Genomic DNA, 10,807 nt, shown 5'->3' on the forward strand with positions numbered 1-10,807 from the left:
CTACTGAATTTAAGAAGAATTGTTCTTCACTATCCAATGGAACAAAATTAAGCTTCTCGTTAGCTAACTTTTGTAGTAGAAATAGGCATGCTCAGATCGAATAGATTCAGAAATCAATACTAGTAAGATTTGATAAAAGAACTAGCCCAAATTCAAACATAATTATGATGAAAACAAAATTTGGATACAGTGAGGTAGAATCTTAAACATTGATTTGTTCTAAATTGGGTCACCATTGTGGAGGCTGTATTATACGACGAATTTGTTATATCTGGAATTTGTGTTCAAGAGTACCTCAAATGACCGCTCTTGGTTTAAAAGATTTATTCCTTCTTCGGGATGATAGAAATGGCTTGGTCCACATCCGAAGAAGAAACTTTGGAAATTTTATGTTGTTAATTATAAGTATGTAGCTAACCTGGTTGATAATATGCTTCTGAAAACAACTTTAAGTCTATTAAAATGATTCATTTTTTTTCGCTGTAATTTCTTTCTTTTTCTTGAAACCAATGACCACCATGCATTCATACAAGTTATCTATCTTCTTACTTTACAGTAGTACAACAGAATGAGTATGTTGAATCTCGCCTGTTGATGAATTGGATAACTTCATGTATCGAACTGTAAGTATTCCCTTTTAACTCTTTTTACTCATATTTAGTGAGTTTTTGTTTTGTAACTGTGGCTGGACTTAATTTAATCATTTTTTTTAGTAGCGTTTAAGCATGTCATCTTCCTATGGACTAAGTTAGGCTTTATTTGTGAATGAAAATGTCCATATATTGTTAGCCAAATGTTGTAACAGATATCTGGTACGCTGTATAACAAAATGGATTCCTTCATATTTTACTGGTAAGAATCCATATTGATGCAAAGCTTCGTTTTTTCCACTACTTAACAAAAAGAAAATTATATGCTATGATTTGCCGCCGATGCCCCTTTCTACAAACATTAAATTCACCTTTGGTCCTAATGCAGGTTGCATGGCCACAAACAGATCTTTTTCACTGTTGGCTTGGGTTTTCTCATGCTTTCGTTGGGAGTGACATTGAAATCTGATGATTTTAGGGGGTGTTTGAGGAACCAGCAGAAAGTAAGTATTCAAATCTCATTTTCCGTAAGATACATATTATTCTCCAGTTTGCAAGTAGGTGTAAAATTTGTTGCTCAGTACATGATCAAGCCCTTGTCAGACTTCTTTATTGCAATGGTATAGGTCTATTGTACCATAAAAGAGACATATATGAGTCTCAACTAAGACATATATGAGTCTCAACTAAGGTATATGGCACAAAAAAACAAACATTTAATGTTTATAACACTGTCCCATAAAAGAAATTGGGTAGCCTCCTACAAGTGTCGCATAAAATAAATTGGGTAGATTGGTCTATCGGCGTATAATTTTTTTTTGATTTTGTTCTCGCAGGTGAACTCGTGCTCATTAGTAATTTATGGAGCTTCGTCAAAAACAATTCATGCATGAAACCTGTTTTAAATTGTTAAGAGAAAATATCTTCTACGAACCGTTTCCAAACTAGGACTTGCTACAACATGGTTCACTCTGTCTGCAGTGAGTTTTTTAGTATCTTTTGCATAAACAGTTGTATAATTGTGTTGTTGGATAAATAGAAAAGTGTTGCATATTATGTTCATCCCGTTAGAATGTCTTTTTATTGTCTTGTTAGATACAATCTCATCAATATATAGTGGTGAGGGATCTTTTTAGTTTACAAACTTTCAAACTCAACCAGGGAGGTTAAAGTGGTAAAAAAACAATATGACTCACTCGGCTGGTCCTGACACGCACATGGTTGAACCTTGGGCTTTTGGATAAAGTACCCCTATTTTTCACATTACACTAAAAAAGTGCCCCCGTTTTTTAGAAATTTGTTAAAGTATCCCGTTTTATTCAAAAGGCAAATTCCATCCAGTTAAGTGCTAGGTGGCAGTTATCTTTCCAACTAAAAGTCTTATTTACCCCTAAACTATATCTCCTTGGTGGGTCCGACGATCTTGAAAACGGTGTAACGATCCTGAACCGGGCTCGACGAACCTGAAAGCGTTGTCACGATCCTGAACCGGACTCGATGAACCTACAAAAATGTTGTAAAAGGTCGATTTTCTTTCAACCAAAAACCCCAAAACACTTGAAATGATGAACCCTTTTTGGGAAAAGATGTAACAAACCTGAAAGCGGTGTAACGATTATGAACCGGACTCGATGAACTTGAAAAATGATGCATAAAATCAATGTGGCAATAATAAAAGGGCAAATATGTAAAGTAAATTAGCCTTAACTAACACTAGATGGAAAAACCAACGTGAGGGTACTTTAACAAATTTTAAAAAGACGGGGGCATTTTTTTAGTGGGTATCCAAAAAATGGGGTACTTTATTAAAATTCTCTTGAACCTTTATAACGAGTTCAACCATTTTAGGACCTTTAGACAGAATACATAATATTGCTGAGATTTTCTCTAAAAAATAGCTTGTGTCATGTGGTGCTGGTATAGTGATATGCTCAGCCAGACCAATCCCCTAGAACTAGAAAATTGACTCATTAATGTTGTTATTTAAAAAGTCTGAAACATCGACCCTCACGGGCGCCGTGTATGAGCATTTTTAAACCTCAGGTGAGACTAGTACCAATGTCTGAAATCAGTCTCTAAAATGAATGCCCCATTATTTTGGGTCGCCTTATGTTACACCCAGCCATACCCCCAAACCTTTTTTCTGTTTTGCTAGGTAAGGAAGATATACTATTGTTTATGGGTAAAAACTGATTCTGCTGGTTTTGGTAAATTTGGGTGTGCCGCCGAGAAACGAATCTAAATCCTAAACAAATGCACTGCACGGGAGTACTTTAGATTCGAGAGATCAATCTGTACAATTCTGGCCTAAACCAAGAAATTGTCGTTCCATCCTTGCTTCGGTCACAAAGTGAAGGAGAAGGGTTGATCTTAGGGAGGGAAGCGAAGAAGGTGTTGAGATCAGAATGGTTAACTCTGAAGGTGTGGCTATTTTTATGATTTGTATCAGAATATGGAACTGGCTTGCCGAATGTAAGCTATCAGTTCTTGGTGTTTTCTGGATACTTATGTTGTTAACCAAAACTCCGTTGTTGGTCGAAATAGGTTGAAAACCTATTTATACAAGTCATTGAGCACCCCTGATCTTGTAGGTTGTGGAGATAATTAAGTAATGGAGAATTGGGGTTGTGTAGAAACGCTTTTCCATCACGTTCCCATTGTGAGGAGAAACTGGTCAGCCTTACACCCACTATTCTCTTACTGCTATTTAACCGTCCGCTCTTTCCTGTCACTTTCTTGTAATGGGCGCGTTGCATGCCGCACGCTGTAAACCGCCAGACCAATACCCTGATGAGTATCCCCAAGTTTTGTGACATGTTTGATGTCTCGAGTGTTTCGTGGAAAAATGTGCAACAAGTTGTTGAGTGGGTCTAATAGACCTAGTTATTCTGACCAATCGCACGCAAGCTAGGCGGCATAATGACATAGTGGCGCCTGCATAGAGGCAAAGTAGCGCCTGCTAGTGGCACAATGGCAAAGTGGCGTCTGTCAGTGGCTAAGTGGCGAGGTGGCGCCTGCCAGTTGCGTAGTGGCAAGGTGGCAAAGTTGCACCTGCCAATGGCATAGCGGCAAATTGACACCTGCCAGTGACATAGTGGCGAAGTGGCACATACTATATCTTGGCATATTGGTGTTAGATCCAAATATGGCTCAATGATATTAGATCTAGTTGCCACATCGAATTTAATGCCTAGGTGATGTTATTTGGCATGGGACGGCATAGCGGTCTTAACCAAATTAGGGTTTGGCATGTCAAAGCCCTAATTAGTGTGTGCGGCTATGTTGACGCGACGACCACTAGTTGGCGCGGTTTGGCCTCATTCTAAATGCGTGTGGCGCATTTAGAGTGACCTGATTGATCGATAGAAAGGGGTCCGGCAAGCAGCGTGGGGCCAGACTCATTCTAAATGCATGTAGCGCATTTAGAGCGACCTGATTGGTCGATGGAAAGGGGATCGGCAAGCAGCATGGGGCCGACCTCATTCTAAATGTGTGTGGTGCATTTAGAGCGACCTGATTGGTCGATGAAAAGGGGGCCGACAAGCAGCATGGGGCCGGCCTCATTCTAAATGTGTGTCGCTCATTTAGAGTGACCTGATTGGTCGATGGGAGAGGGGGCCGACAAGAGAAACATGGAGCGTGGCCAACGGCCACAGGCGGCGCCTATTGGAGCGGATTGGCCGACTATGTGGCGTGGCCGCGCCTCTTTTGTCATTTTTCTTATTTGCCACAATTCCTCTTTTGTTTCTTGTTCTCTGGTAGGACTTCGCTCCTACTAGATCCATGACGGATCAGTTTCCTAGTTTACCTAGGTTTGGCCTCGACCAATAGGGTTGAGATATTTGCACAAGGCGCAAAAGACCTAATTTTTGCAAATAGGTAAAATTAGCTTAGAAAATTGAATTTCGTGAGCTGACACAAAATTAAACAGTTTTCGATAAACTATTTGTGCGTCGGCACAAGAAATTTCTTTATCAGAGAGCCGACAAGAGAAACATGGAGCGTGGCCAACGACCACAGGGGGCGCCTATTGGAGCGGATTGGCCGGATATGTGGCGTGGTTGCGCCTCTTTTGTCATTGTTCTTATTTGCCACAATTCCTCTTTTGTTTCTTGTTCTCTGGTAGGACTTCGCTCCTACTAGATCCATGACGGATCAGTTTCCTAGTTTACCTAGGTCTGGCCTCGACCAATAGGGTTGAGATATTTGCACAAGGCTCAAAAGACCTGATTTCTGCAAATAGGTAAAATTAGGTTAGAAAATTGAATTTCGTGAGATGACACAAAATTAAACAGTTTTCGATAAACTATTTGTGCGTTGGCACAAGAAATCTCTTTATCAGAGAGCGGTACAACTTGCGTGTTCCTGAGTATTTTCATGCAGATCTTAATACTGACACTTCGGGAAATTCATGCTACTCCGCTGCGAGTGAACAATAATTGTCATGTCATACCAATATTAAGAGTTCAGCTGGGGAACATAGCATAGAAAAATACTCGACCAGCTGTACATTAGTGAATAATGCAAGCGGGAGTTTAATAAAATTTATAGAATATTTGGGATTGTTGCTACATGCACCATTCTGGATAAATTTTATATACATATACTGAATTGCTCAATATATATGTAAGTAAAGAGGCTTGGGCACTCATCACTCTTAAACGGCTCGGCTTCTTTGCAGAACGACGACGCATTTAATACAGGGTTTTACAATCTTAGCCCTGAACTAAAAACCACCATCAACAACTATAGAGAAAAAAGTTATATCATATTAATATTGTCCAACCATTTACCCGTTACATGAAATCTTCTACTGTACTTAGCTGCTTTATCAGCCCAACCACTAAAATTTCTACTAACAAACTCAGTTTTAACATAACTAAAATCACTTATGGTGTGTTTGTTTGCAGAATTTACGATTTCAAGGATTTATAATTCCATGGGATTACAAATTCCGTGATTCATATAAACCCTCGTGTGTTTGGCAACTCATTTAAAATTCCAAGGATTATCTTGTTTTAAAGTCCATACACTGTTTCGTATCACTCTCAGAATCTTAAAATGTTATATATATATATATATATATATATATGAGATTTAGAGTTAAAAAAAGTGGGTCCATAAATCCCTTAATAAGTTTCCCAGCAAATCTTAGGGGGACGGGTCGGAGCCCATATGGAGGATTTGCTGGAAAACTGATTCCAGTGATTTGGGCAACCAGACATACCGAAGGAAACGTAATTCCACCAAATCCCATGGATCAATAAATCCCACCTTTAAAATTCTACATCCAAACTCACCATTAGAATATTGAGACAATCCTCTAAAATAAATAGAATTGTTAAATCTGGTACTAATACCCACTTTTATGGAGAAAGGAGATGGCGTCTTCGCATCACTTCTAAAGCAAATTTTGTCTATCCTCTTGCTTTAACCCACTTTGTGTCTAAACCGTTCAGCAAACCATGCGAGTAACTAGTACCTTAGTAAGGCCCTGCTGTGGTGACAGTGAAAATCTAACACCATGGTGTTGGTGTTGGTGGTGAGGTGTTAGCCGGATGAAGGTAATCCTCCAGGAAGGTACAAGTGGAACCAAGAAAAATAGGATCATGTGTAAACAGAGTGGGACGCCAAAAAGAAAAAAAAAACGTCAGACTCTGACTTAGAAGTTCAAACACAACCTGTTCTTGTAGATGGATGGTAGATACACTGGAACCCTGAGAAAACTTTTCAAAAAAAAGGATAACATGGATAGAAGAAAAAGAGATTATATTTCCCTCAGTTTCACAACAAATCACATATAGAAGTGGAATAAAGAAGAGATGAAGTAGAAAACTGTTGATCTTCTTGAATCAACTGGAACCATAATATTTTCATTCTGCATTCACAAATTTTGAAGGAAGAAAATGGATCAGTTTCAGACAGACGAACCTTTACATTCGTTCTTCCTCATTCAAAATGATTTTGTAAGATAATGCCAGTACAAATAGGGATCTTTATTGTCATTGCTCGTCATTCTCACTCATATGTCGGCTGCCATCAGTGCTTTTGGATGATACCTGCTTCTTACCTTTTTTGCTCCTGGCTTTCTTTGCCTTCATCCTGTTCTTTTTTTCATTTGCATCAACCCAGGTGTAATCAGATGGTATTTGGAAAGGATCGACCTCTTCCTTATATGAACGCACTTCACTATCACTTGAATTACCTGCCCGACTCCCTCTCATCCATGAAATCCATGATGTTGATGGCCCCTCTGATTCCTTGCCTTTGGCATCTTGGAAATGTGTTGGGCTGGAAAGTGGGGTGGAGAACTCTTCACTAGGCTGAAGCTCTTCAAATTTTGTAAATGTGACAATTACACGAATAGTCGGAACGATAGGAATAGCTATCTGAAATTACCCCACATAAATAGAGAAAAAACATTATTACAACAGCATTTGGGAACTGTACAGCAAAAAGTTGATTTGGACATGCAATTCACAACCAAGAAGAAAAAAGCTAGTTAGGTTATAGTCTATAATAATATTCACAAAAAAGAGAGATTTGCTAAAAGAGAAAATCATGTCAAGAATCAGAATTCAGCAGGACAAGCAACTAACCAAAATGAAAACAACAAGAGAACCTTTGAAAATTCTCTTACTGTAACTCAAAGCTAATGACGCCATTGAGAAAATATAAATCTCTTATACAGTCGTTAACAATTCAAATGGTGTGTCTTAGAGGCCTTGGCCATTTTTGACTCTTCCTCACTATATAAATGTATGTGTGCTGAAAACATAGAGAACTGATTAAAAGAAAACACTATAAGTTTTTTAAGAAGCTACGGCATCATATATATGTATATCATATACTCGCGTGTTCACCGTATATTTTGAACCCTGTAGTGTCCAGACGTTCTCTATCAAGTCAATCTTGATAGAATCAGGATTCAAGCCACATATGAGTTGTTTACTTAGCTGAAGTGGTGAAGCTACATGATAATATTCCCTTTACCAGCGCATTTCATAATATAAATCAAATTTCTTGGAAAGCTATGCCTTCATGCGCAACATAACGGATCCAAAAACATACTGTGCAAAATTGCACATACTTGCCTAAGAGCCTTATGATTACAAACAGTCGTTTGATGTTAATTTAGTTTATGGCACTAGTGACGAGACAGCAACAGACAATATTTGATGAGAGAGCAACAGATAATATTTCTGAGATTAAAAAACGTACATCTTTCTTACTACATTATCTGAGAATCATTTATCATGTAGAGACAAGGAGCAACTGGCTTGGGGGTTGATTGTTAAGGTTAAGGAGCTAGAGGTCTTCGGATCAACTCCCACATAACGTAGAGATTTGACAACTTTACAACTACTTGTAGCTTTCCAATTAAAATCCTTCTATTTCTGGTTCAGTGCTTCGGATATCGATGGTTCTATTTGCGAAATGCTATAAGTACTACTGGCATATTTCAACAGTAAAGCATGACAATCACACTCAGTGTAAGAAGAATTCACATACATAGATCACTAGTTTTAAGTTGCGTAAAAAATATCTGATTACCTTGACAGGAAACGTGCCATTAGGCAGTTTGGTAGTCAATAGCTCCCTGAGTCTCCTAACAGCCTTAACCTTGTTTGCTAAGATGTCAAGTAATGGCAAGAGCTCTTCTGTTTTTAAAGGGAAGTCAGGTGTCAACCATAAAACTGGTCTCAAACCCTTTTTATACTCACTTTCAAGCTTAGACTCGCCTGTGGTTCCTTTCTTTATCTTCTTCTTACTGTTTTTCTCTTTTGCCTTTTTAGCTTCCCCTAAATCATCTCTGGTAGTTGGAATTTCAGAAGTTGACCTGCGATAATCAACTGTTCTATGGCTGCCATCCTCGACGGCCAGATTCGAAAACTTCTTTAGAGGTTTTGATTCTTCAAGATCATTCCCACCATTCCTTGAATCCCTTTTTCCCCATCCGAACCAACTCTTCCTTCCCTTTACAACCCCATTAGTTTCATTGTTACCACTAGAACATCCCACACCATTGTCTACGCTTTCAAAAGAACCAGGCTCTTCATCTTCACGAAAACTATCTGAGCTGCCCATCCTCAGAGCTGAATCCAATTGACTCATTTCCTCAGCGGTTAATACATCACCATAATCCTCATCATTGTCCCCGCCACTAACCATCCTCTCCTCACTCTCAGATGCAAAGAGTTCTTCATCAGTCATTGCACCCGGCACCCTCCTTGATTTCACACTAACCATCACATTGAGCATATCATAAACCTTCCCTTTCCAACTTCCAACCATCTCAGTTCTCTCCTGCCGCCGCCAATTTAAATGGGGTATAAGCTCAGCCTGTGTTACATCAATCCCAGGCCTGTACATATTAGTCTGAGACATCAAAGCTACCTCATGCGCAACCTCAGCTTCTGTTGGCTGAGCCCCAGCTCCCTCTAGAGCATTTGTGATCTCTTTCTCCTTGTGAGCAAGGACTAACAAAGAACCAGGAGGTAAAGCCATATTGCCATCATCTGAACTGTAACCCTCTCCAAGAAAGAGAAATGTCTGGTCAGACCGTTGGATGCGGAACCCATCAAATCCTGCAAGAGTCATATCAGCCCGTAGATTGGAACCACGCTTCCAAATTCTGTAGGTATCTGATGGGGCAATTCGACCAATAAAAGGAATGACAGAACTCTCGAAATGGAAAGTTATCTCCATGTAGAAATCACGGATCCGTCCTGCAGAAGCTACAATTCGTGGGAGACGACGACACCATTTTTCCCATGCAAGGGGCTGATAATGCCGTGCAATGATCGTTGCAATCCCATCTTCTCTCGTGCAAACAGCTTCTTGAAGAGCACTCCAACCATTCTCATTTTGAAGACTCCAATCAGCACCAGAAGCCATTAGTATCTCCGCCGAAATAGGATCACGTAGACGGACAGCAAGGTGTAGTGGGGTTTCACGACCAGGGACATCACGACGATCAATAGAAGCTGAAATAGCATCTGCTTGAGTCTCAGCTGCATTAGAATCAGCTTCTGTAGTGATTTCCCCAGACTTGGGAAGGCGAGGAAGAGCAGAAATAATACGTCTTAAAGAAGCATAGTCACGGCGTACCACTGCCAAGTGAATTGGGCTGTGGATATAATTGGTAAAATCCTCCATGAAAGTATAATTCTCTTTCTCCCTCTTTCTAAGTTAGGGTTTGTTTCATTTCTGTTTAAATTTCCCAATCTCCTTAAATCCTTCCTACAAAAACCAATTTCCAACTAAGCCTAGATCCTCTTCATTACTAGATTTCAGGTATCTTACAAAACCTGAAATCTAAAATCAATTTCTCCCAATTATCTTGACCAAGTTCAAAAATCTTAAAAATTGAAACTACTTGCAAAATCACTTGAAACAACTATACAAATCATGCAACTAATCTAGTTGTACAAATCTATAAGATCTCATCTAACGAGAAATCTTTACAGAAATCTACAGCTAATGTAAACCCTAAATTGAAAACCTGAGGGAGAACTAAAGAGAAGAGACTAACCTGTAGATAGATCTATCTTCTGTTTCAGTAAAATTCTTCATGAGTTGTTGCTTTCTCGAAATCATTGTTTATCGATATAGATAACTAGGTTTTAAGTGAATCGGGATCAGTTCTTGATATTTTTCGATTCTCTCTGCTTTGCATTAATGGTGAAGAAACAACAATAAAAAACGGAAAAAGAAAATGATCCGGGTTCGATCCCGAAACCAAGTCTCAATTTTTTTTTTCTTAGGACTGAACATGGTTTCGGTTTTCCGCCAGAACCGGACCGAACCAGATCGATAAGGAAAAAATCGAACCAACCATTTATTAATGGATTGGTTATGGTAAAAAAATTAAAAACCGACATTATTGGTTCGGTTTTGGTTTGACCTGAAAACCGAACCAAAAATCAATGGAAAACCAATAAGTATTGGCCGTAGATTAAAATCAGATAGATTTAATCTACCCCATCCATCTCACACTTTGAATATGGAATTTGGAACATGCAGAACTTAGAATTTATGTATTTTGAATCTGTAATGTTTATGTTTTGAACTTATGCTTATAAACTTGAGTTATGAACTACGCTTGTGTGTTAATTAAATTTTGCAGGTAGGTTAAAAAAATTCAACTGTGTTATTTTTTTTTTAAATTTGAAGTGTCAGTTTCAGAAAACTGACATACAGTCGGTTTTTCATTA

General features: G+C 38.8%; 2 protein-coding genes across 2 annotated transcripts; one reads left to right on the forward strand and one right to left on the reverse strand.

The window, feature by feature from the left end:
- Positions 1-231: 231 nt before the first annotated feature.
- LOC113314972 (sodium/pyruvate cotransporter BASS2, chloroplastic-like) lies at positions 232-1,558 on the forward strand. The gene is made up of 5 exons (XM_026563299.1): positions 232-405; positions 557-623; positions 806-852; positions 979-1,093; positions 1,427-1,558. The coding sequence occupies exons 2-5, from the start codon at positions 612-614 to the stop codon at positions 1,481-1,483; spliced, it is 231 nt and encodes a 76-aa protein (XP_026419084.1). The 5' UTR covers positions 232-405; positions 557-611; the 3' UTR covers positions 1,484-1,558.
- A 4,784-nt stretch (positions 1,559-6,342) lies between these two features.
- LOC113318016 lies at positions 6,343-10,299 on the reverse strand. Its single transcript, XM_026566144.1, has 2 exons — positions 8,145-10,299; positions 6,343-6,979 (listed from the first exon to the last, which is right to left on the reverse strand). The coding sequence occupies exons 1-2, from the start codon at positions 9,747-9,749 to the stop codon at positions 6,593-6,595; spliced, it is 1,992 nt and encodes a 663-aa protein (XP_026421929.1). The 5' UTR covers positions 9,750-10,299; the 3' UTR covers positions 6,343-6,592.
- Between the last annotated feature and the right edge of the window lie 508 nt (positions 10,300-10,807).

The sequence above is a fragment of the Papaver somniferum genome, chromosome 10 (genome assembly GCF_003573695.1).
Source record: "Papaver somniferum cultivar HN1 chromosome 10, ASM357369v1, whole genome shotgun sequence".
Classification (NCBI taxonomy): domain Eukaryota; kingdom Viridiplantae; phylum Streptophyta; class Magnoliopsida; order Ranunculales; family Papaveraceae; genus Papaver; species Papaver somniferum.